A 27,832-nucleotide genomic window follows, 5' to 3' on the forward strand; every position below is an offset into this window, starting at 1 on the left:
GCCCAAGCACTTGGGCCGTCCTCCACTGCCCTCCCAGGCCATAGCAGAGAGCTGTATCGGAAGTGGAGCAACCAGGACTAGAACCGGCGCCCATATGGGATGCCAGCACTTCAGGCCAGGGCTTTAATCTGCTGCGTCACAGCGCTGGCCCCTCCATACACATTTAAAGATGGGTTTTCTGTTTCTGCAGAGGACACTGTTGTTATTATGATACTGCATTGATCACTTTAGATAGTGTTGTCATCTGAAAAAAAAATTATCTTCTAATCCATGAACATAGAATGTCTATTTATGCCATCTTTATTTCAACATTGTTTTACAGTTTTCAGTATACAACTCTTTTGCCTCGTTAAATTTATCCCTGTTTTATTCTTTTTCATGCTATTGTAAATGAATTTGTTTTGATAATTTCTATTTCAGATTGTTCATTGTTAGTGTACAGAAACGCAGATGATTTTTATTCGCTAGCCTACAACTTTTATTTGTAGCCTGCAACTTTGCTTAATGCATGTAATGGGTCTAATAGATTTTCTTGGAATCTTAGCATTTTCTACATATAAGACCATAGTGTGTGGGTTTTTTTTTAATGTTTCTGTGCATATTTTAATGTTTCTGTGGAGGAACAAGAGCTTGGAGCTCCTACTGTGCCATCTTGCTGACATCAGACCACAGAAACAGTTTTAGTTTTAATTCTATATTTAAAATTAGTTGGCAACTTACATGGTTTTTTTTTAATATTTATTTATTTATTTATTTGAAAGAGTTACACAAAGAGAGAAGGAAAGGCAGAGAAAGAGAGAGAAGTCTGCCATCTGCTGGTTCACACCCAGTTGGCTACAATGACTGGAGCTGATCCGAAGCCAGGAGCCAGGAACTTTTTCCAGGTCTCCCACGTGGGTACAGGGTCCCAAGGACTTGGGCATAGCAGAGAGCTAGATTGAAAGTGGAGCAGCCAGGACTCAAACTGGCACCCATATGGGATTCTGGCACTGCAAGTGGCAGCTTAACACACTATGCCACAGTGCTGGCCCCATTTATGTGCTTAAAAAAGGAATTAGTATTTTGCTCAGTTATCCAGTGAAGAGAAAGAACTGAGACAGTCACATGACATGACATTTCAGACATTTAAGGGCCCAGAAACAAAACTTTTAAAAGTGCAAACATGTTCATAAATGTGTAAATCTTTTAATGCAGCCATGTACACTTTTCTTTAGTTGTTAAAGTAACTATACCTGTTTTATTATTGAAGAAAATTACCTAGACTGGATAAATGTTTTTTACCTACATAAAGCATTTTTAAAAATTATTTTTAAATTTATTTTTTAAAGAATACAACTTAAATAAAGTTTTCAACAGGTTTCTCTCTCTCCCTCCCTCCCTCCCTCTCTCTCTCTCTCTCTCTCTGACACACACACACTGAGAACTGGTTTTACAGTTAATTCTCAATACAACTTTATTGAGGACAGAAGTCCTGCATGGGGAGTTAGTGCACAGTGACTCTTGTTGTTCACTTAACAGTTAACATTCTTACATAGGACATCAGTGACCACCTGAGACTCTTGAAATGAGCTGCGTTGGCTATGGAAGCCTTTTGAGTCCACAAACTCTGTCAGTATTTGGACAAGGCCATAAGCAAAGTGGAAGTTCTCTCCTCCTTTTAAAGAAAAGTACATCCTTCTTTGATGGCTGCTTCTTTCCATAGGGATCTCACAGAGATCCTTCATGTAGAATATTTTTTTGACAGTGTCCTGGTTTTCCATGCCTGAAATGCTCTCATGGGTCTTTCAGCCAGACCAGGAAGCTTTAAAGGCTAATTCTGAGTTCAGAGTGTTACTTAAAGTGATTGTCATTCTGTGAGTCTGCTATGTAGAATGTTTCCCATATTGGGCATTCATTCCTTTTTAGTTCTATTATTATTGCTGGGCACTTGATCCTATCTACTACGTAAAGCATTTTAAAAAGATTTTTGTTTTTATGAAAAACATTTCAAAAAGTAACTGCTTTAAAGTGTTTACCACCTATCATATAGATATGAAAGTGTCAAAATTGCGTTATATAGTGAAGCAGTTGTCAGTTTAGAAAGTATAGATTTCTTATTTTCTCAAGTAGTAATTTAAATCAATTTAAGGAAGTCTACTCTTTTTTAAGTTTTGTTTTTTTTTTTTTAAGATTTATTTATTTGAAAGAGTTACAAGGAGATAGAGGGAAAAACATATTTTCCATTCATTGGCTCACTTCCCAGAGGGCTGCAACAGCAGCCAGGGTTGGACCAGGCCGAAGCCAGGAGCTAGAAGTTTCTTTTGTATCTCCCACGTGGGTGCAGGGACCCAAGCACTTGGGTCATCAGCTGCTGCTTTCCCCAGATGTGTTAGTAGGGAGCTAGATCAGAAATGGAGTAGCTGGTACACAAACTGGAACCCATTTGGGATGCCAGTGTCACAAGGGGTGGCTTAACCTATACCACAAGGCCAACTCCTCAGTAAGTACACTGTTAATGTCAGACTGAATTGGAGGAACATTCCTCTTAGTTCTGCATATATGAATAATATAGTCCTGTAATACCTCCTGATATTTTTTACTACTATTCTCCTTCAAGAAATAATAGCACCTTTTATGTCCAGCAGAAAAGAATATTTACCTGCAGGATCTTGTAGTTCAGTATTACTAGTCTAAACCTTCTCATAAAAATAAACTTGTAAACATTAATTTCTCTACATGTGGGTTTTCCCTTTCCCTGTTCTCTATTCTTGCCCTTAATCACCTCAGAGTTCTGCTATGAAAGATTCTTCTAAATAACAGACTTTTATTTTAGTTCTATCATAATATCACTTTCTTTTAAATAGGTTAAATGTTTAAACTTAATTTTAAATATTTAAACTTAATCAAATAAGCTAGTTGTCTTGTGTCACTTCTTAATAAAAAAATCTTCTGTATTGGTATTTTTTCTCTTGAATTTAATAAATTCCACATTAGTTGTAATAAGTTGAGGCCTATAACGTGTGTCCTATTACAGATAAACAATTGGATGTCATTAGGTTGTCCCCCAACCTTTGTACATATATCTTTAGGTGTGTTAATCCATTCAGTAGACACATTAATGAGCACTGGTTGAAGTGTAATATTGGAGGAAGTAAGGATTGTTGACCTCACCATGGAGTTTAATACCTGTAATTAAATTAGATAGTCAACAGTCAGTATAAAGAAATAGCCATGCCTCTGGCAAGCTAGAATTATTTATGACTCTAGTTTTTTATTTTAAACTTGGTGAGAGAAAATCATTTATTTAAATTTTAAAGAACCTAATTTTAGTTCTGACTTTTATTTAAATTATCGTATGGTATTTTGGAAGTTATTTTTAGACAGTTTTATTTTCTCAGAATGAGAAGGAAATGTCCTTGGATCTTTTTAAGGGTAGCGTTTTTCTCTCTTGTAAAGAGAGGTTTGTTTTTTTTTTTTTTTTTCAAAGTGTAAGATAGTAACAGACTTTCTACAATGTATAGTATACTTTTTGAACAAATCAAACAATCTAGCAAACTCTCTCCTAGAAATATTATACCACCATATCAAAAACCCTGGTATCACCCCAATCCAGGCATCTGTTTTATAAATTATCTCTCCGTGAGGAAGACTGATAGAAAATGGTTAAAAATAATTCCCACTTAACGGGGTGTATTCGCCCCTAAAAATCAAATGTGCTGCAAGCATTGGTATAAAGTGTTCACGGAGCCGCTCTCATTTCATGTCTCCTTGTTCTAGTCACTTGCTGACACTCTGTTTCATGGGTAGCTGACTTGTCCTTTTAGAAGTTTGATGAAGATCAAGTTGAGATCATCATAACATACTTAGTTGGATTCTCTAATCTATGTTTCATTTCTTAGATTCCCTCCCCCCAAAAGAGGGGAAAGAAGCACTTCATTTAAGTCAGTTTCCTCTGAAATACTGTTAGGATAATGGGCAGCATTTCTTTTTCTACCGTAAAATTTACTCAAAGTAGTTTGACCAATAAGTGATCCTTGTAGACTGCTTGGTCCAATTTTAAATATAATTTTATATAGAAATAGAATTAAATATAAAAAGGGCAGACATGTAGTTCAGCAACTAAATCATAACTTGGGACACCCATATCCCATATCTTATTACCTGGTTCAAGTCCCAACCACTCAGTTTCCAATCCAGCTTCCTGCTGATGCCCCTGGGAGGCAGTGGTGATAGCTCAGGTAATTGAGTCCCTGCCACCCACATGAGAGGCTGGGATGGAGTTCTGGGCTTCAGGCTTTGTAGGCATTTGGGAAGTAAGCTAGTGAATGGGAGATCTTATTTGTGCACATGTGCACTCTCTCTGCCTTTCAAATAAAATGAAATGAACTTTTAAAAATAAATACAAAAATTAGACATGTTTATTTAAGAATATTAAAATGTAAGATACAAAGGGCCAACACTGTGGCACAGTGAGTTCAGCTGCACTGCTTGTGATGCCAGCATCCCATATGGGCACCTAGTCGAGTCCTGGCTGCTCCACTTCTCATCCAGCTCCCTGCTAGTGTACCTGGGAAAGCAGTGGAAGGTGGCCCAACTGCTTGGGTTCCTGCCACCCACATGGGAGACCAGGCTTCTGGCCACGGCCAGGACCAGACCCGACTGTTGTGGCCATTTAGGGAGTGAACCAAAAGGTGGAAGATAAGTCTCTCTCTATCTCTCCCTGTCTTCTCTGTCACTGTACCTTTCAAATAAATAAAACACATCTTTTAAAAAGTAAGATCCTTTCCAAGAATCTGTATGTTAAATGTAGTTGGAGAATGATAGTTTTTTGAAAATTTAAAGAATAACTACATACTTTTCATTATTTCAGTAAAAGTGAAAGTTTATTATTATAGTGAATAAATGCCATGAGTGGTAGCCATTGTGGCACAGCAGAATAAGCCATTACTTGAGACCCTCACATCCCATATCGGAGTGTCTGGGTTTGAGTCCTGCCTCTGGTTCACATCCAGCTTCCTGCTAATGTGCACCCTGGGAGGCAACAGATAATGACTTGAGTACTTGGGTCTCTGCCACTCATGTGGGAGATCCAGATGGAGTTCCTGCTTCCCAGCTATTGTCTGTCCCAGCCCTGGCTGTTGTGGGCATTTGAGGACTAAAACAGCAGATAGAAGATGGGTGGGGTGGGGTCATCCAGCCTGTGGGCAGTCCAAGGCCTGTGAAATCATTAGGTCTGGCCCTACCAAGGCAACTGCAGGTGGGAATCAAAATTCAGTAAATCCATAGCAGGCTAATTTTCAAGTGGATAATTTTGTATTGCCCAATGAATTATAACTATCCAAATGGCGTTTGACAGAAAAAAGGTTCCCCACATCTGTTCTAGAATATCAAGGCCATGAGGACAAGGACATTGCGCTGGCTTTCATTTATTGCTGTATCCCTGGCACCTAGAAGCAGGCCTATTGGTGTTTTGTTGAATGAGTTACCATAGCTACCATAGCCACAAATCAAAAGAATTATATACAGACATCTTTATCAAAGAGACATATTTAAATAAATGTCATAAGTGCTAATAGAATTCAATTTTTATGCTACATAACATGTAATGATAGAAAAAGATTTGCCAACATTAGTAGCTTTATCTTGATAGCCAATAGTAGTTGTAGAATGCTTACTCTATGCTCATGCATAGTATTAGATGTTGTGTTTGTTGCATTCAAGAAACTTAATTCTTGAAAGTGAGCAATCAAGACAGTAAGTTTATATAAATACATGAGTACAGAATTTGAGAGCTACTCATAGTGAAATACAATGCTGTCTGGAAGGCGGGTGAAGCAATATAGTGGAAATACTAGCTTTGATTTTGTAGCTGTTGTCAGTGGGATTGATCTTGGAACTTCTTTCTCAGCTGTGGCATTGTCTGTGTATACAAAGGCTGTTGATTTTTGTGCATTGACTTTATATCCTGCTACTTTACCAAACTCTTCTATGAGTTCCAGTAGTCTTTTAGTGGAATCTTTTGGATTCCCTATATGCAGAATCATGTCATCTGCAAAGCTGGATAGTTTGACTTCCCCCTTCCCAATTTGTATCCCTTTGATTTCTTTTTTCTTGCCTAATGGCTCTTGCTAAAACTTCTAGGACTATGAATAGCAATGGTGAGAGTGAGCATCCCTGTCTGGTACCAGATCTCACTGGGAATGTTTCCAACTTTTTCCCATTCAATATGATGCTGGCTGTGGTCCTTGATTGTGCTGAGAAATGTTCCTTCTATACCCAATTGCAGCATGAAAGGGTGTTGTATTTTATCAAATGCTTTCTCTGCATCTATTGCAATAATCATGATTTTTGTTCAGCAGTTTGTTAATATGATGTATCACATTGATTGATTTGCAAATGTTGAACCATCCCTGCATACCAGGGATAAATTCCACTTGATCTGGGTGGATGATCTTTCTGATACGTTGTTGGATTCAATTGGCTAGAATTTTGTTAGGATTTTTGCCTCTATGTTCATCAGAGAAATTGGTCTGTAATTCTCTTTCTTGTTGCATCTTTTCCGGGTTTAGGAATTAAGGTGATGCTTGCTTTGTAGAAAGCATTTCCTCTCTTTCAATTGTTTTGAATAACTTGAGAAGAATTGGAGTTAGTTCTTCTTTAAATGTCTGGTAGAATTCAATAGTGAAGCCATCTGGTCCTGGACTTTTCTTTGTTGGGAGAGCCTTTATTACTGATTCAGTTTCCATCTTGGTTATGGGTCTGTTTAGGTTTTCTGGGTCTTCATGGCTCAATTTAGGTAGGTTGTATGTGTCCAGGAATCTGTCCATTTCTTCTAGGTTTCCCAGTTTGTTGGCATACAGCTCTTGGTAGTAATTTCTGATGATTCTTTTTATTTCTGTGGTGTATGTTGTTACATTTCCTTTTTCATCTCTAATTTGATTGATTTGGGTCTTCTCTCTCCTTTTTTTGGTTAGGGAAATACTAACTTTGAATTTCTACAGATATGTCAATACTTCTTGAAGTAACTGCCTAATCTAATTAACTTTTGTGTGTTCTTCAGCTTTTACTTCAAGCACATTTGTAGATTAGTATTCATTGTTATTTGCATTCAGAGAAGAAAGTATAGAACATCTGTATTTTTAATTATTTATTTATTACTTGGTTATTTTACGATTTCCTCCACTGAACTCAGAACCTTGAGAGCTCTCTGCTGTTTTTACTCAGCATTTTTAAAAAATTTTATTTAATTTATACAAGTTTCATTGTATTTGTAAAAACTAGCACAGAGCATTCAGTCAGCTCTCACTTAGGGTTTGCTGATGAATGAGATAAATCAGTAGGCAGGAAGGAGGGAAAAGAGAGGGCCTGTTAAGAACTCATGGATTGGGGCCAGAGCTGTGGCATAGCAGGTAAAACCAGCATCCCATGTGGGCGCTGGTTCGAGACCCAGCTGCTCCACTTCCAATCCAGATCTCTGCTATGACCTGGGAAAGCAGTAGAAGATGGCCCAAGCCCTTGGGCCCCTGCACCCATATGGGAGACCTGAAAGAAGCTCCCGGCTCCTGGCTTCAAATCACCATAACTCTGGCCTTTGCATTCATCTGGGGAGTGAACCAGTGGATGATAACTCTGCCTTTCAAATAAATAAATAAATCTTAGAAAAAAGAACTCATGGATTAGTCCAGGAACAGAGGTTGGCTAGCATTTGAACTAGGACAATAATAGAGGAAATAGGAAGGAAAGTACAAGAAAGGAAAGTCATACTCGAAAGGAAGAGCTTGTTAGAGATGTAGCAAGGAAAACAAAAGAATCAAAGAACTCTCAGGTATTGATCCTGAGTGATAAAAATTAGGTATTGGGTGCTTTTAACAGATTTTGTTAGAGACGATGGTTGACAGGAATCTTAATCTCTAGCTCCAGCTGAATTGATATTTTATGGCACTGAAGAAATCTAGAATTGACTCTGGAATCCCTATTGATAATCATGGAAAATGTGACCACTGCCATAAAATAGATATCTTGGTTCCCTTAAGCTGCTATAACAGAATAACACAGACAGGAGGACAGTTTATTCAATCAAGAGATACTTATTTCTCACACCAAATGTCTGGTGAGGGACCACCTCCTAGTTCACAGGTAATGGTCTTCTGGCTGTAACCTCAGTGGTGAAAAGGGCAAGTAACGTTCATTCCTTATAAGAGAGACCATGTGATCTAATCACTTCCCCTAGCCCCCCACCTTCTGATACCACCACATGGGAGCTAGGATTTCAACATAGGAACTTTAGGGGAACACAAACATTCAGTCCATAGCAATGGGCAAACATTTTCACAAATGATCAGAACAGGCAACAGACCATAGAAATGGCCAAGATTCATGAGCTCCATGTCAATTGGCAAACAGGATTATTAAACAGATGGTTTGTGAACACTTAGATAATGAAATAGTGATCACTAGAAGCCACCATGAGTTCACCATAACAAATCACATCAAAATAACTTAATTTGTTTTAATAGGATTACTAGATCAGGGAGGGCCATAGACCATACAAAGCATTCAACTAAATCATTTGTTATACACAAGTTGAAGAAATGTGGTCTTAATAGTTCAGTAAGTATGTGGATGACAGATTATATAATCATCATCTGAGCATATAAATTATTTAACAAAAGGCAAAATAGGGAAGTGTTAAAGTATGGGTTCTGGAATCTTGGGTTTGCCACCTACCAGTTGAATGACCTTAAGCAAAGTACTTCTTATTTCTAAGCTTCAGTTCTTCATCTGTAATTATAAGAGTTCTAATAAGCATATTTATCTTGCATTGTTGTAAAAATTAATTTCACAAAGCACTTAGAACAGTAAGCACTATAGTACCTTAATAAATGTAGGATTTTTTTAAAAAAATTTTATCTCTGACATATAAAATGATATGTATTTATGGGATACCAGGTGATGTTTCAACACCTGTATACATTGTATAATGTCCAAGCTGGCTAAGCATATGTATCTCCTCAAGGATTTTACATTTTTTTTGTTGTTGAAAACATTCAAAATCCTTTCTTCTTATTTTTTTTATTTTTAGAGAAATGTAGAGTACATCATCATTACCTAGTCACCCTTCTGTGCAATGTAACATAAGAACTTCTTAGTCCTATTTAACTACAGCTTAGTATCCATTAAACAGCATTTCCAGGTGCCAGCGCTGTGGCGCAGCAGGTTAATGCTCTGGCCTGAAGCGCCGACATCCCATGTGGGTGTCAGCTCTAGTCCTGACTGCTCCACTTCCGATCCAGCTCTCTGCTGTGGCCTGGGAAAGCAGTGGAAGATGGCCCAAATCCTTGGGTCCCTGTACCCCCACAGGAGACCTGGAAGAAGCTCCTGGCTCCTGGCTTCGGATCGGCACAACTCCGGCCATTGTGGTCAGTTGGGGAGTGAACCGTCGGATGGAAGACCTCTGTCTCTAACTTCTCCTCTCTCTGTGTAACTCTGACTTTCAAATAAATAAATAAACCTTAAAAAAAGGTAATATTAAAAAAAGCAGCATTTCCACATCTTCTTCTCCCCTGCTCTTCCCAGCCTCTGATAACCACCATTATATTCTTTTTTTTTTTTTTTTGAAGATTTAGTTATGCATTTGAAAGGCGTAGTTGCAGAGAGAAGAAGGTAGAGACAGAGACAGAGAGAGATCTTCCATCTACTGGTTCACTCCCCAAATGGCCACAATGACCCAGGCTGGGCCAAGTTAAAGCCAAGAGCCAGGAGCTTAATCTGATCTCTATGTGGGTGCAGGGGCCCAAAGTCTTGGGCCATCTTCCCCTGCTTTCCAGGCACACCAGCAGGGAGCTGGAACAAAAATGGAACAGCTGGGACTCAAACGAGCACCCATATGGGATGCCAGCGCCACAGGTAGTAGCCTTACCCACTACACGACAGCTCTGGCCCTCACCATTATACTCTTAACTTCTATGAAATCAACTTTTAAAAATTCCACGAGTGAAATTATTGGTACTTGTCTTTCCGTGCTTGACTTATTTCACTTAATGTAACCATCCACGTTGTTGCAGATGACAAAATTGTATCTGTTTATGGCTGAATAGTATTTCATTGTGTGTTTGTACCATATTTTTTCTTTATGTACTCATTCATTTGATAACACTATATACCGATAACGTGATCTTACATACAAAAAACTATTAGAACAAAGTCAATGAAGTTGCAGATGCAAAGTCAACATATAAAAATTAGTAGTGTTGTTAGACACCAGTAACAGTTTATAATTAGCAGTTAACAATTGGTGAAAAGGAAATTTTTAAAGTCCCATTTCTAATAGCTGTAAAAATAAATATCTAGAAATAAATTTAACCACAGAGGTCCCAGATTTCTACATTGAAAACTATAAAACACTGATGAAAGAAATTGAGAACATAAAGAAATGGAAAGACACCCCATGTTCATAGAGTAGAAGAGTCAATATCCTTAAAGTGACCGTATTACCCAAAACAGTTCACAGTTGCAGTGCAATGTCTATGGAAACATCAATGATGTTTTTCATAAAATTTGAATGGAACTACAAAAGATACTCCCGTCCCCCGATTGCCAAAACACTCTTGAGCGGAAAGAACAAAGCAGAGGTGTTATACTGCCTGACTTTAAAATGTATTACAGCGCTGCAGTAATTAAAGCAACATGGCATTGGCATAAAAAACAGACATGTAGAGACCAATGGGACGGAATAGAAAACCCGAGAAGTAAACTCATGCATTTACAACCAACTGATCTTTGACAGAGGTGCTAAGGAACATGCAATGAGAAAAAGGTGGTCCTTTCGATAGATGGTGCTGGGAAAATTGGATATTCACATACAGAAGAAAGTAGACCCCTCTCTGGGTAATGTATAAAATCAACTCAAAATGGGTTAAAGATCTGAAACTTTGAACAACACCAGGGGAAACACTTCAGGACATTGGAAAGGGCAAGGATTTTTGAATTAAAACCACAGAAAACAAAAGCAGTAACAGACGAATATGATTTCCTCAAACTGAAGTACTGTTTTTAATCAAAAAAGCCTATAATGTAAAGGTGGAGAATGCGTGTCCTATGGTCCACATAAGGCCTGCCAAATCATTTGCTCTAGCCCTACTATAAGTATCCAGTGGCTTTTGACAGAAAATAAAAGTTCCCCGCCTCTGTATGATTTGCTATAAGGCTCCTACCTAAATATGTCCATTTTGATATTTTTACCTAAAATCTAAATGAAGACAAAAAACTTGAATTTACAAATAACTCATATCTGACAGAGCCAACACACAGCATAGTAGAATCAGGCTAACAATAGACCTTGATAAGTTTAAAGCTAATCCAATCATGATAAGGTAAACTTTAATGAGAATAAATATGAAATTCTCTCTATAGTTCTAGAAGTCTGTTGTACCTGCTCTTTTTTTTTTTTTTTAAGAAAAAAAAAGCCTTGTTTAAAAAAAAAAACAGTAAGAGTTTGAATTAACTATAGGTTCCTTTTAAGCCATTAACAATTTAGTGAACTGAATAACTAAGGAAGAAACAGTCCCACTATGGGTTTGCTATATTAGAGCATCTACTGATACCGTATTCTATTCCAGATACTAGAATTTAATAGAAACATCAGTAAACTGAGGCAATGATCCAGGATAATGAGTATGTTTATACACTGTAAGAAGAAGAACTAAGGACACTTTTAATCTGAAAAAGAAAGTTGAGATATTTATTAGCCTGAATTTCAAGTATCTGAAAGTATTATATATAGACTACAGATTAGATTTATTTGGTAAGGCTCATTTTGGAAGAATTAGCTTCAAAGGCAAGTTTTATCTTAGTATAAAGAATATCCTAATGATTCTGGCTTTTTAAAAATGAAATGAAGGGGTAGGCATTAGGCCTAGCAATTAAAATGCAGGTTAGGACACCCACATCAGATACCTGGGCTTAACCCCTGGGTCCTGCTCCTTGATCCCAGCTGACACAGACCCTCAGAGGCAGGGGTGACAGTGCGCTAATAGTTGTGTTCCTGCCACCCATGTGGGAGACCTGGCTTGCGCTCCAGCCCCAACAGTTGCAGGCATCTAGGGAGTGAACTCGCAAATGAGAGCAATCTCTGTGTCTGTCTCTCCCCCCACCGCATTTTAAAATGAATTATTAATTTAAAATAAGAAATGAAATGGGCTCATTTGTGCATTAGTAAACATCACAATCTTAGAAGAATTCCAGCAAGAGCAGGATATATACTTCAGGGTACTGTGTTGAGCTTTCCTCTTGGGTAAGAAATTCCAAGTTTAAGCTCTCTTCGAGTATTAAATTTTGCAATATATTGGGGACCTCAGCTTTATACATTTAATTGCTTCATCTTCATAAATACATAATGATCATCTATAGCCTGTTATAAACTTTGAGTTCCGAATGACTTTAGCAGCAGGTAAAGTGAATCTAAAATAGTTTGGTTGATAATGATTTTAACACATCTACCCCATGTACAGAAGCCTTGTACACCATTGCAAAAATGAATTAGCATTTGGTCCAAAAACGTGTAGCTAGAAACCTCCTTTCAGAATTTTCAGAGTATAGGAAAACCTACTAAGTATACGTAGAACACAGCCTTATAAGTCCATAAGAGACAGGAATAAAATTAGTGTGAAAAATATTTATGGCCTACAATTTACTAGTAACTCTTCACCACTAAAAATTCATGCTTTCAATATTTTTTCAAAAATTCCCAAGGCACATAGCAACAATTAGCAATTTCTCAATTTGTGTCTAATAATTATATCTCAATTTTGAGAGATGTAAAGACATGCCTCATCATGACAGCCTAATATAATTACTTGTTTAGCATTTGAATACAGATGATAAGGGATTTTCATGAAGCTTTTCCCTTAAAATGTTTGAACATGTTTAGGATGACTCTGTTAGATACATGGTTCTGTGCCAAAAATCTTCAGTGTAGCATCTTGACAAAAATGTGGTGCTCTTTTTCCATTAAACTTCTATAACAAACTTTAATCCTGTATGGAAGATATTTGAAGTCAAGCTTTGGTTATGAGATAAAAAGTACGGTTGCCCTTTTCTCTCATTTCTTTAGATAAGTGGGCACTAGAAATTATAGGTAGTTTTGGCAAGAGTTCAAGGGTTAATGTAGCAGATAAATAAAAGGAATTTTCTGTAAATTGAGACCTGCATTATTTCAGTTGTCTTGTCTTTCCTAACCTAACTCACTTAATTTTAAAAAGTAAATACTTAAATTCTTCCTGACAGTGTGCTCAGCTTTTACTATCGTTTATTACTTCAATTATACTTGATATCACTTAGAACAATCTGCCATTTGGAAATCTCAGTATAGCCTGGAGCTTAGTATTAGATCTGGCTGCTATTGTAACATGTACAGCATATGACATTAATGTATCAAAATTAGATTGGATCATCCCTCCTGGTTAAATTTATTTCACATTTCTTTTGTATTCAGTTAACATAAACCTATTAGGAAAGCTGACACATGGCGATGGCTGTATAGGAAGGATATTTTTAAAGTATTTTGATTAAAAAATGAAATTATAGAGCCATGGCTTTTCTGAATTGTGTAATCTTTTATGCCTTTTAAAAATGTCACAAAGCCCAAGTTTCATATCATTCCATTTGTGTGTGTGTGCGTGTGTGTGTGTGTGTGTTACACACACAGATATAAAGAGTTACTTTGGATTAAGAAGTGACAGAAGGGAGCCTTTCACTAGCTGTGTTTAACTCCTGTCTTTGTTTAAATCACACATTAAGTTTTTTTTTCCTATCCTGTTGTCTGTAAGCCAAAATAAATTGCACTTTTAAGAATAGCAGTTGCCCATATATTAGCTTATTGTATAAATATTGATGATACTTATCTCTTTCTCACTTCTAAACTTGCTCATCTGCAATATTTCCAGTTACCTGAAAGTGATGGAAAAGCTCATGTAAGATACTCACCCAAACAGACTTAAATGATTGTAGTGATAAAATCAATAAATATAATACAACAATGAAATTTTGTAATAAAAATCATGTTTATAACTCAAGACTCATGGGCATTGAGTTCATTTTTCTAATAATTAGAAACCAACTTCTGGATGCTTTGCTGTCTTAGAATTTTAACTATTAAATGTTAACTTTGTGAGCGATGGAAACAACTTTGTTAAGTACCGCAAATATTTAAACAACATCTTGTTAATATAACAAATCTCAAGACATTTATTTGGAAGAAATTTTAAGTTCCATAGGCAAAACCTGAAAGAAATCATAAAACCAATCAACTTTCTCATACTCAGTAGGCAATATATAATTTATGAATTATCTATTTTATTTCTGTTCCAGTTGCCTACTTTAAGCTACTTAACTGCTCATCAGCACTTTCAGAAAAAAAGAGAATTATTTCAAATCGGTCATTCTTTTAAAACACTCTTTTAAGCAGTCTTTAAAGGGTTGGTATAGTGGAGAACTGAGACATTTGCCAGTTAAAAATAGTATTTGGTCTGACTAGAAGGCTTTTTTAATCCAAGTTCTGTTTCTCATTGACTATGGAAAATTATAATTTTCTGTTCTTCTTTAGTGTCTCCTAAAGTCTTTAAGTGTGCCATTCACGTTATAAAAATGATTGAATGCATTTTTAAAAATTGATTTCTTTACCCTTTTGCCTTTTTTATACTGTATTGTCAGTAACTGACTGTATGAAGCACTATCCATGATTTTCTTGCTTTTCCAGTTGAGACATTTAGGAAATGATGAAGTACATATTGTTTGGTCAGAGCATACTAGAGACTACAGACGAGGGATTATTCCTACAGAATTTGGTGATGTCCTTATTGTAATATATCCAATGAAAAATCACATGTTCAGTATCCAGATCATGAAAAAACCAGAGGTAAGAACTCTATAACTTCTATTTTAGTAGTAGATTTTGGGTTTATGAGTTTCTTTCCATCTTACAGAAGAGAAAGTAGAGTAGGCATTAAGTTGTGAAAATAGGGGGAAATATAACACAGACTTTCCTAGCTATATGGATTGTCTAAGCCTGTTTCAGAAGAAGGGAACATGAGGCAAATACCAAGAAACTGTGTTCAAATGGGGGATGGCTAGTTAAAGCCAGAGGGAGAGCTCCTTTGTACTGAGCTCACAAAAACACTTACCTTTTATTAATAGAATGGTTTTAGTTTCCTAAACAACACAGTAAGAAGTACTCTTTCCCTTTAGAATAGGAACAAATGGTTCCTATATTTTTAGTTGATACATCTTGCAAAGATTGTATGATTTAATTTTTCTGGTAAATGAGAATGCTACCAATTTTTAACCCAGTTGATCTTGCTACCTTTCCTATGGTTGGGTCTTTTATATACCATTGGGTTGAAACACATTAGTACAGAAATATTTTATTTCAAGATAATAAAGTTTGGTAATTTGTTAGTGTGTTCCTTTCTCTGTTTTTTTAAATTGAATTCTTTTAGTAAATTTTCAGCAATTGATTGTGAATCTTCAGAATTCCTTGATTGGGTAAAGTTTCCCATGTGTCTTAAGGTTCATTCAAACCAGAGATCAGCAAACTGTCCCACAGGCCTGATTTTCTACATCCCACAGGCTAAGAATATATTTTTAGATATTTAAAGGATTTTTCTTCTTTAAAAATTTGAATATACAACAGAGACAATATATGGCCACAAAGCCTAAAATATTTACTGTATTACCCACAACTCATGTCCTTGCCTTCAGCTTCCATTTGTGCTCACCGTGTTCAAATAGAACAACTTTTGAAACTGTCAGTCACCTGATAAAAAGGACATTTGTTAACAAATCTTTTTCTAATAAATCACTAAGTAAGTGTTTTAGGTTCTACAGTAAAGGTAGTATCACCCAAAAATAATGAAAAGCCAACTTCCTGCCATAAGAATATACATCTTTCCTGTGTTTGCTCAGTGGAGAAAAGGAAATTACCTCCTCTGTTGGGGTTTTGTTTATTATTTAAACTACAAAATCTTGAAAATAGGCAGGATATGTACATTATTTAGTCAGTTTTAGAAAACACATAGTTCTCCTGAATGAAACCCTATGGACCTTTGGCATTTTTTGTTTATATATTATCCTTACCTAAATGGCTCACTATGGAAAAGAATTTAACTTGAATGGTATTTTTACTGAATGAAGAAGTAAAGAGGAAGCAGAAGCACTTTTGTATGCAAAATGTCTTGATTGCTCTTACTTGCGGTCTTTCTACATTTTGAATATAAAATTATATTCTAATTTCTCAATCAGGTTCCCTTCTTTGGTCCGCTTTTTGATGGTGCTATTGTGAATGGAAAGGTTCTACCCATTATGGTTAGAGCAACAGCTATAAATGCAAGCCGCGCTCTGAAATCGCTGATTCCGTTGTATCAAAACTTGTATCCTTTTTTTAAATGTATGGTTTATACTCTAACGTATGCCTGCTTCCAAAGGTAAATATTTCTTAGGTGTTAAGAACTTTGGGTTTCTGTATATTGATATTTAAATGATAGATTTCCTTCCCAGTGTTTGAGCAGTTATGGCATTTGAATGATATGTCTTCTTTTATATACTTTTCATCAGTACTGATCTCTTAATTAATTAGAGCATCATTATGTGCCAGGCACTCTGCTTCTCTGAGGGTACAGAAATAACCACTCATTGCAAAGAACTCAGTGTAGTTGGGAAAACATATTCTTTTCAGTATGTGCCATAATAGAGGTACAGGCATGTATTCCAGAAGTATAGTAACAAATGATCTGTGGCTCAGCTGAAAGGGGTGGTGGCATCAGGAAATGTATCTGAGAAATGTGAGGACTGAACCAATCTTGAAGGAAGAGTAAGTTACTTATATGGAAGAGATTAAGAGCTTTCCAAGTAGAGGAAACATCACCAGAGACAAGGAGGTATGAGAGGGCCTGGGAAACTTAAGAACATAGCTTGTAGAGACCAATTGCCTGGCTTCCCCTTCCTTAGCTTGTGTAGTCTTGTGCACATTAATTAACCTGAGCTTCCATTATCTAAGAAAGGAGGACAGTGATAGTATCTAGTTCATGGTGTCATGAGAACTATAAATGAATATTTATATGTAAAGCTCTTAAAACAGTGCCTGTCACATAGTATGTGCAAAGTTTTAAAATTTATTTTCTGATATTTTCTAAAGTGAATTTTTATTTTCCATATTTTTCTATATGATTAAAACATTACATTATTGTATTACATTATTTTTCTTTTGCATAATAAGTTTTGTGCTAAGTGTAAAATATCTTAGTTTGATTCTACATGAAATAGATTTATTCTAACTTGGTAGTCCACCACATATATTTTCCTGTCTGATGAAAATCAAGCTAAGCAATGTGATTTGATTATTATGTGATTTCTCATGTATTCTGACACTATGATATGAAATCACGGGTAGATCATAGCTTGTTACATTGATTAAGGTTAGTGACATTGTAATGTGTATTCAGTTACTTTAAGTTGAAGATTCAGATGTGAAGTGGTCATGTTTAATGCAGTGATAAGGATTGAGGAGCCCTGAATTTTTAACAAAAATATAATTTGGAGAAATCCACTAACTAGAAAGCTGCCAATTGAAAAATTCCATTGGGTAAGTTTAATGAGTAATATAGGCATGGGAAAAAACTGTTTATTTTCTGAATCTCTTGTCTGAGTATGCAGTCTGTTGGTGGTTTTTAAAGATTATTTTGAAGCAATGAGGAGGAACCATTAAGAAGAGCCTTTAGAGTTTTTTTAACCATTGCTGAGTTCACCAAGAAATCTGGTGTTCCTCTACTTTTAAGACCCTGAATCTGGAAAGCCACTTCACATGTGAATAAGCTATGAGATTGATTCATGCAGTGTGTATTCATTGTTCACACACCACATGGCTTTTTCTAATTTATTTTTTATTTTTCTATTTGCATGAACTTCCTAAATACAACTTTAGGAACATAGTAATTCTTCCAGTCATACCAGCCCTCCCATGCACACTCCTACCTTCCTACCCCTCCTCCTCTTCCCTCTCCTGTTATCAGTCTTGTTTTTTACTAAGATCTATTTTCATTTAACTTTATACACATAAGGTTAATTCTATTCTAGGTAAAGAGTTCAACACTTTGTATGAGGAAGAAAAAGAGAAAGAAAAACATTGAAAAAAAAACTGTCACATGCCCTTTTTTTTTTTTTTTAAGATTGATTTATTTGAAAGGCAGAGTTAACAGAGAGGCAGAGAGAGAGAGGTCTTCTATCCACTGGTTCACTCCTCAAATGACCACAGTGGGCAGAGCTGTACCAATCTGAAGCCAGGAGACAGGAGATTCTTCCAGGTCTCCCACATGTGTGCAGGAGCCCAAGGACTTGGGCCATCTTCCACTGCTTTCCCAGGCCGCAGCAAAGAGCTTTTTGCAAGTGGAGTGGCTGGGACTCAAACTGGAGTCTATATGGAATGCCAGCACTGCAGCTGCCGGCTTTACCCTCTAAGCCACAGTGCCAGCCCCTCATTTTTAGAGGTATAGCTCCACCCCCCATATACAGTATTTTTTCCTTTGAACAAAGCAAGATACTTACTATCAAAGTTCTCCCTTTCCTAATTAGCTTTTTCTAAATTTTAATTCTTCTGATTTTCATCTCATAATATTGTCATAAAAGCTTTGTGGTTTTAATCTAGTTCTTGGAGTATACTTTTCAGTTTGATGTCTCCTGAATATCTCTAGAAAGGCAGCTAATATCTGGAGTATATATATTATGTAATATTGTATGTGTAATAATATATAATATGCATGTTATAATATATAAATATATTGTATATAATATAAAATATATAAAATATATATTTCACTGGCAATTTTCTATAGATATAGATAGATAGATTATTGCCAGTAAAATAATTTTATCCTGTTAGCTTAAATCTTTTTGGAAAGTGGTGAAATAAAGTTGGATTCTAATGTAGAACCCTATTCGCCTCTTGTGTCAAAACAAGAACTCAATTTATTTTATTTTTATTTATTTATTTTATTTATTTTTTTTTTTTGACAGGCAGAGTGGACAGTGAGAGAGAGAGACAGAGAGAAAGGTCTTCCTTTGCCGTTGGTTCACCCTCCAATGGCCGCCACGGCTGGTGCGCTGCTGCCAGCACACCGCGCTGATCCGATGGCAGGAGCCAGGAGCCAGGTGCTTCTCCTGGTCTCCCATGGGGTGCAGGGCCCAAGCACCTGGGCCATCCTCCACTGCACTCCCGGGCCACAGCAGAGAGCTGGCCTGGAAGAGGGGCAACCGGGACAGAATCCGGCGCCCCGACCGGGACTAGAACCCGGTGTGCCGGCGCCGCAGGCGGAGGATTAGCCTAGTGAGCCGCAGCGCCGGCCCAAGAACTCAATTTATTGAGCAAAGATAAACTTTGTGATCTGAGGTACAAATCACATTTAAGGTAAATATCTCAACAAGTAGTTAACACAGAACCAGAGTGTTGGGGTTTCTGTTTTTTCTACAACCAATTTCATATTCTTCTATTTCAGATTTTCTTCTTATGCTAGAGGTATGAAAGTTGGATTTAGGAAACACTGATTTTTAACTTGAGCTGTCTTGCAGTCTTGTTGAAATCATAGAATTACTGACTCTCATATTCTTTATCTGTAAAAGAGATGTAATAGCCATCTCAGAATTGTTATATAGATTAAATAGATGATGAAATGTGCTTAAATTTACTATTCTAAAAAAAAGAAATTGGATGTGCTTAATAAATTTCCTTATTTTGTGTAATAATTAATTCTGTTATGTGTAAAGATTTTAGACAACGTAAAACAATTCTACCCAACACCAAGGAATTGTTTAATTGGGTTTTTATAAGGTTACTTCCAGAAATTCATGGAAAATGGAATTAAAAGATGTTTATTTTGGTGTAAAACAATTTTAAATGTTTGTATAGTTTTTCATATTATTTTTTCATATTATTTCCATGGACTTTTAGAGAATCCCTAACATCTGTGGATTTTAAAGGTTTTTTTTTGCCTTTGAAGTCTATTTTTCAACAAACTTTTTGAATTACCTAGTTGATTAGTAAGTAGGAGTTGATTGGGTTTGATACTCAGACTTCATGATATTTTAGAAATTAATTATGTGGAGGCATTAATACCATACTGGAGAATATTCTAGGATAAAAAGGGATGATTTCAGGTGAAAATAGTAAACATGAATACTTTATTTATATAAATAGTAAATCTGAAGGATTTCTACCTGCAAAATTGCTTCAGGAACACTGAGAATAAAAACACTGAATCAGATGATCAAATCATTCTTGACTTTGAAGTTTGAATTTAGAAGCTCTAAGAAATTGTTTCCTCATACTATTTAAGGAAAATTAGCCCTTTGTATCTGCAAGTTTTATATCCTCAGATTCAAACAACTGCAGATTGAAAATATTCAGAAAAAACTGTATTGAACACAATCGTTTTTTTCTCCACATTATCACCCAAACAATACAGTACAGCAACTATGTATATAACATTTATGCTGTATTAGGTATTAAAAAAATCCAGAGATGATTCGAAGCATATGGGAGGATTGCCTAGGCTATATGCAAATACTGTGTCATTTTATATAAGGGACTTGAGCATCTGCAGACTTGTGGTATCTGCCAAGGTCCTGGAACCAGTTAGTCCTTCACTGTATCTCCAAAGTGAGGAGGTGAAATAGTAGAGACTTCCCTAGTCTTTCTCTCCTGATCTGAAGAATGCATAATCATCTTTCACATTTTCGGAAGATAATTGCTTTATACAGGTAGATTACTTCATATTTCAATCAAAGTCTATATAATAAGTTCCAATTAACCTTGTATTTTAAGATACTAAAATATAGGGATATCTCTTAATTTTATATGAATAATTTCACAAATATAACATTAAATTTTAAAATGAATGTTTTTAACAAATAATTTCCATTAAAAGCATGCCTTCCAGAACAGATCGATATACTTAACATAAAATACAACAGAAATTGAGATAGAAGTAAGCTTTTTAAACTAACGGGGTTAATACTTGAATCCTTAGAAGTGAAGGGTTAAAAATGTAATAAACTCAATTATGTTTGGGAAATTGTACTATTTTGTGAGTTATTTTATGCCCAAAGTGCCCACTAAGATTCCACAGCATAAATTGTGCTATTTATGATCATTAAATACAGTTTAAATTTTATCCTAGGAATATCTTCTCTAACTATGAATCTAATGTTGTTCACTAAATGAGGACAATATTGATTGTCATATGCTGCCCAAATCGATCATGCTGGCAGCCAGAATTACAGTAATCTGTCAGTATTGATGACTGTCTTTCAGGCTTTGAAACCTCTCCTTCACTTCACTTGTCCTTTCTTGCATTACTTGTACTTGAAAAGCATTTTCCTGCAACCTCTGATATTGTCAGCTAGGTACTTTTTTTTTTCCTCCCGTCTCTTGAGCTCAATTTGTTGGTTTGATCATACAATTAGAATTGAATTGCAACACTGGGGAGGCAGACTAGGCCAATTCTGGGTAACCATTGGCCCAGAGGGGTATTTCAGGTTTGCTCTTAGCTGTTATTAGTTATCTGTTTAAAGAATGTTGGTTTTGTTTTTGCAGTGGGAACAATAATTCCAAAGCGTTCATTTTATGACCTTAGCCATCTGACTATTCCTTAAATAAAAGAAATTAATTTTTTTAATCCTAAGTATATTTTGATTCAGACTTCTGAATGTACAAAGGTCAAATATGATTCTGTCATGTATCTACTGTTTGTGTTATAATGTGAGATACATTACACAAAGAACAAGTGAGAAGTTAAAATATATAAAAACATGTTCTATTAGTCATGGTTTTCAGAGAAGCAGAACCAATAGGAAGTGTATAGTCTTCCTGCATTATCTGTGGGGGATTGGTTCTAGAACCCCAGGTGGACACCAAAAATCCACAAATGCCCATGTCCCCTATATAAAATAGGGTAGTATTTGCATATAGTCTACACATATCCTTACATGTACCTTAAATCTCCTCTAAATTACTTATAATTCCTAATACTCTATAAATATTATATAGTTATCATACTGTATTATTTAGGGATTAATAACAAGAAAAATAAGACTGTACAGTTATAATTTTTTCCAAGTATTTTCAGTTGAAGGTTGTTTAAGGTCTTGGATGAGGAGTCCATACATACAGAGGGCTGACTGCACATATATAAGGAAATATTTCTTTGAAGTAACTGACTCATGCACTTAGAGGGGCTGGAAAGTCTAAAATCTGAGACCTAGGGGAGCATTGATGTTGCAGTTTGAGCCTGAAGGCATCTAGAGGCAAAAATCCCTTCCTTTCTCAGGGGACTGCAGGTTTTTTGACAAAGGTGTTGACTGGATGCAGCAATCTAGAGGGTAATCTGCTTTACCCCAAGTCTACTGATTTATATGTAATCAAATCTTAAAAAATAACTTCATGGGAAAAAAATAGATTGGTGTTTGACCAAAACCTAGGTCCTAGGACCTGGTCACATTGACATATAAAATTAATGTACAGTCTTGTTTTTCTTGAGTTTTCTTTTTAACCTTTCTTATTATAAATATAATTTGAGGAAATAAATAAATCCCAAATGTAATTTATGCTGAATAATTACAGTTTAACAATTACCAGATCAAGAAATGGAACTGTACTGTTTTTCTTCAAAAATATTTGTTGATTGCTGGCAGAGTAGTAGAAAAGATTTTGAGAGGGATGCAGAGACAAGCCAGTAATCCTTTCCTTATCAAGCTTATAATAGGGGGAGAATCATATGGTGCATTAATACTGATACACCAGGGACAGGAGTTTGGCCTAATGATTAAGATGTCCACATCCCATATTGGAGTGCGTCAGTTAGATGCCCTACTTTGTAGCTCCTAACTTCAGGTTCCTGCCAATGGAGACCCTAGGAAGCAGCAGTGATGGCTTCCTACTGCCCTTGTGGGAAACCTGGATTGAATTCCTAGCTCCCAGTGTTGGCCCTGGCACAGTGCTGGCAGATGTAGACATTTGAAGAGTGACAAGTGGATAGGAGAGTGCTCTCACTCTCTCTGCCTCTCGAATTAAAAAAAAGTTAATGTCTTCTTTAAAAAGAATAATTATATGTGATAAAATGAAAGTGTCTTGGTAAGATTATAGAAAAAAATCTGTGAAAGTCCCAAAGAGGAAAAAACTGTGAAGTCAGATTAGGAAAGAATGCATAGAAAACTGGGTCTCAACTGGTAGAGTTTCAGTAGGTAGAATGCTACATGGTGGTTATAATTCTTAGGATTTCCAGTTTTGGGTTTTGTGTGTGTATATTTTATATGAGTAATATTCTGAAATACACACTATGGGAGATATTACACAATTAAATGGGATGTTAAGGGTATACTTTTTTATGTGGGTTTAATATTATTTCCTACCATGAGCAATATTATTTGACTTCTCCTAATCTGTTTAGATTTGACTTTGCCTTAATGTCAGAATTGGGTTTCTGTTTATCAGACAAATTGCCAGAAGTCAATGATCATTCTTCAATTAGTCACAGTTTGTTATTCCTATAGTTCTGCTACTCAAATGTAAAGAACCTGTTGTAAAAGTATGAAAGCCAAAACTAAATGAATTGTAATTGATTGGCTCCACTAATGCATTTACCTTTCATTAGGATAGAACTTTATAAAACCTCTTAGGGGTGCCCTCAATATTGCTGTCATTTCATGTTAGAACACAATGAGTTAATTGAGAAGCTACATAATTTTTTGTATCTACTCTCTTGTTTATCATTTTCTTAGAAGGTAACATCAATAAGTATGGGCTATCCTTAATTAACTCTATAAGGAGAGGATAGTAATAGTACCAAACTCAGGATGGTTGTAAGGATTAAATGAAATTTTCCCCATGAAGCACTAAGCAGCTTATCTGTCACATCACAAGAGCCCAGAAAGTGGTAGCTACATGGTAGTTGATGATACTGTTGTCATTCTCTACATTGACACTGGAGGTACTCTTCTAAACACTGACTTAGTATAGCAGGAGGATATGATGGCTCTTGACTGCTTATTGAAATAAGTCTAAATTTTTGACCACCTGCAAGCAATTTTTCCTTATCTTACTCTCCAGCCCATGTTTCTCACTGTAGTTTTACACTCGATCTTAGCCAAAAGGCTGAGAAGCAGCTTGTACTTGCACTTGTACTCCTCCCCAGTTCCACCTCCTTCCTTACCCTCATCCCACCCCACTGACGCCCAGGACCCTTTGTGTGTCTAGCTAAGCCATATTAGCCCTGAAAGTCCTTCTCTACTTTTAGGCCTATATTTTCACTCTACCTGCACTCTTATTTATCTCGATCTGCTCTGTAATTGGAGCGTTTAAGACATTGCTATTAAATAATTTTGTTGTGCTGAAACATCCCTTTGGTCTGCCAAGCCTTACAGTCTGTGTATACAAACAGAGACATGATCTGAACAGGGGCCCTGAGAATGTGCAACAGCTCTACAGGAGCTCTTATGTTTCCTGTACTACTTCAGTTTTAATTTGTTCAGCTGTGGTTTTTTTTGAGGCATGGCAATGTATGCCTTTGATGTTACTTAATTTTGAAGAGGTTTTTTACAGTCATTACAGGGATGTCATTATTGCAGACTTTTGAAAGTTTAGTTTTGGTCTGGCAAATCGAACTGGATCCTTTCAAAAAAATACAAAAACAATAAATTTGAATACCTTGGATACATAATAAATTATGATAGAGTTTAATCTGTAGAGTTGAGCTTATATGTCTGAAAGTAGCATTGTTTCTTAATATTCTGTGGAGACAGTCTTTTAAGATTTACTAATATGGACCATTTATTTTTCTTATATTTATACTTACAATGTACTTACAGAACTCACAAAATGACTTTAATACCTTCCCAGCTTCTATTCCTAAACATTTTTAATTCTTAGGAATATTTTAGATTTTTATCCTCTGTCAAGAACTTATTTGCAGTTCTGACAGGCTTATTAAAATTGCCAAGCAATTTGGAATCATTCATTTATTCACCAGATATTTATTGATTATCTTCTGTATGGGAATTACTGTGAGAGAAATGCTATGACTAGAAAGACATAGTCTTTCCAGTGGTTTACAATCTGATCCCAGACAGAGAGCCCTGTGGATGGATGAATGAAATACATTCCAATGAGAGTCTGGTAATAGTGACATATAAACAGAGTAGGGTAGTTAAGGTGATTAATTTTAAGTGGGAGAGGATGGGAAGATAGGAAATTAGGAATGGCTTTACCTAGAAAGCATATTCTGCTCCAGACATCAGAAATGTGTGGGATTGAGGCAGACAAGGGTCAAAGAAAGGTATTTCAGGGATAGGAACTGGGCATAAAGGCACGGAAGTATGAAACATCAAGAAATACAAGGAGTTCAGCTACTAGGTAACTAAAGGCAAAGAGAAAAGTGGCGGCAGCTGAAGATCAAGTCCAAACCAGATACTGTAGTCAAGCAGAAAGAAAACCAGTGTTTTCTAATGTTACTATGTGAGGGTAATTCAAAATGTTTATGGAAACTAGAACTTAAAAATTTATTTTGTGAGGCCAGTACTGTGGCATGGCGGGTAAAGCTGCTGCCTGCAGTGCCAGCATCCCATATGGGCGCCGGTTCAAGTCCTGGCTGCTCCACTTCTGATTCAGCTCCCTGATGTGCCCTAGGAAAGCAGAAGATGGCCCAGATCATTGGGCCCCTGTACCCACATGGGAAACCCAGAAGCAGCTCCTGGCTCCTGGCTCCTGGCCTCAGATCAGCCCAACTGCAGCTGTTGCAGCCATTTGGGAGTGAACCACTGGATGGAAGACTTTCTCTCTCTCTCTCTCTCTCTCTCTAACTCTGCCTTTCAAATAAATAAATCTAAAAAATATTTTTGGTGCACAAAAACTTTGTATATTTGAAGGGTCTTCAAAAAGTTAATACAAAATGCATATTATGAAAAAACTAAATGGATTTCAAAAATTTTTGCACTAAGATAAATCTATTTTTAAGATTTATTTATTTATTTGAAAGAGTTATAGAGAGGGAAAAATAGAGATCTTCCATCCACAAATTCACCCTCTACACGCTGCAACGGCCAGAGCTGGGTCAGTCTGGAGCCAGGAGCTTCATCCAAGTCTCCCACATGGGTGGAGGGGCCCCAGCACCTGTGCCGTCTTCCGCTGCTTTCCCAGGTGCGTTAGCAGAGAGCTGGATTAGAAGTGGAGCAGCCAGGACGCAAACTGGTGTCCATGTGGGATGCCAGCACCGTAGGTGGCAGCTTTACCCCCTAAACCATAGTGCCAACCTTTAAATGTTTCTTTTAAATCCACTTTTTTGTGAACTTTTTGAAGTACCCACGTGTGGTAGCTAGATTCAGTAGTGAAAATTCTTTGTTTTTTGTATGTTTTTTTACCTGTGGAATAGCAGAAAGTTGCCATTTGAGTTCATTAATTTTCATGTTCCAGTAAAGTATTTCCAAATAAGTATATATATATTATTTGTGTAAAGTCATTTTTTATAATTGAGCAATTTATGATAGACTCAAGGTACTCTCTTCATTCTTAACAATTGTTTTTCCTATGAAATACTTCTACATTATTTTGCTTTCATATATTATCAACAAAGGAAGTACAAAGTACTAAAATAAGTTTGTGAAAAGAATTAAAAGTATGAGTTTGTGTTGGTGCAAGTCTTTTCCTAAATATGCACAAAAATGTGTACTATGAAAAAACTAAGCATGGATTTTAAAAACTTTTTTATACCAAATGAACTCAGACTTTTACCTTCATACTTTTATCCTATTCTTAGCCATACTTTGACTTTCTGTCAAAAAAAAAAAAAAAAAAGAAAAGAAAAGAAAATACCAAAAGAAAAGAAGAAAGTCTTACCACCATCTTATCTATTTTGTCAAATCCAGTGTGACAAAGTTGTCCATACATGCCAGTCTAGACAGTTGGGTCATCTCAAAGTAGGCCAAAAGAAAGATAGGGAACCTCATCAGGGCCTGGGCAGGCTATTCCATAAAACCACAAAACTTGATGTTTTTCTTCATCCATCTTATTCCCTTCTCACATGTGCTGGAACAGAGATTTTCTTAATTTTTTTCTGTATCAAAACCCTATGTTGTTGCTATGTAGTGATAATGGTACAATGATATACTTACATTGTTATTCACCACACCTACTACATAATGTGCAAATTTTATTCTAGTCTTTGTTTAAATATAAAAACTATAGATTCAGATGCTGTTTGGGGATTTCAGAAAACAAAGAATAAAAAATGTAAAGCTGAAATTAGTCTTTAAACTTGTTTGATATAGGAATTGAAGTGCTTTTAATCCATTCTTTTCATCTTACTAAACATAAAGGTTTCTGATAACTGAATTTTTAATAATTAAATATGGAATTAAACTGGGTAACAAGTCTCCCCATTTTCTTCTAACTGCTTTTCCTCAAACACTAGAATACAGCCTATTTAAATCTTAACTTTTGCTTGCCAAACCACTGTTACCGTCCATCTGTTCATGCCAATTGTAAAGAAGGTTCGTTTTTTAGTGAAGCTTTGCATTTCACATAAGGTATGTGAAGTGAAATTTCACAAGGGACATGATGGATCCTGATTCTTAGTGATAAACCTTTGGGGCCATCAGGGTTGGCATATGGTTCAGTATGATATGAAGGCTTGGGTTCCCTGGCTTCACTTCTTTGGCGTGAAGCTGATAAAACCTGGCTCTTGAGTATTATTTCACTGGACACCAATCATGGGCAGCAGGAACTGCCCATTTAACTCTCTGTGGGAAGGAAGCCCAGAGA

The 27,832-nt window shown here is 36.2% G+C and overlaps 1 protein-coding gene across 10 annotated transcripts in view; it reads left to right on the forward strand.

The window, feature by feature from the left end:
* Positions 1 to 27,832, forward strand: part of RALGAPA1 (Ral GTPase activating protein catalytic subunit alpha 1) — a 265,484-nt gene that overhangs the window by 210,045 nt on the left and 27,607 nt on the right. For all 10 annotated transcript variants that reach the window (XM_051822764.3, XM_051822761.3, XM_089309745.1 and 7 more), the window contains 2 exons: positions 14,735 to 14,893; positions 16,276 to 16,403. In XM_051822764.3, the coding sequence (XP_051678724.3) occupies positions 14,735 to 14,893; positions 16,276 to 16,403 (287 nt within the window). The remainder of the gene's footprint in view (positions 1 to 14,734; positions 14,894 to 16,275; positions 16,404 to 27,832) is intronic.

This window comes from Oryctolagus cuniculus, chromosome 12 (genome assembly GCF_051225735.1).
Source record: "Oryctolagus cuniculus isolate XC-2025 breed Fujian yellow rabbit chromosome 12, ASM5122573v1, whole genome shotgun sequence".
Lineage (NCBI taxonomy): Eukaryota > Metazoa > Chordata > Mammalia > Lagomorpha > Leporidae > Oryctolagus > Oryctolagus cuniculus.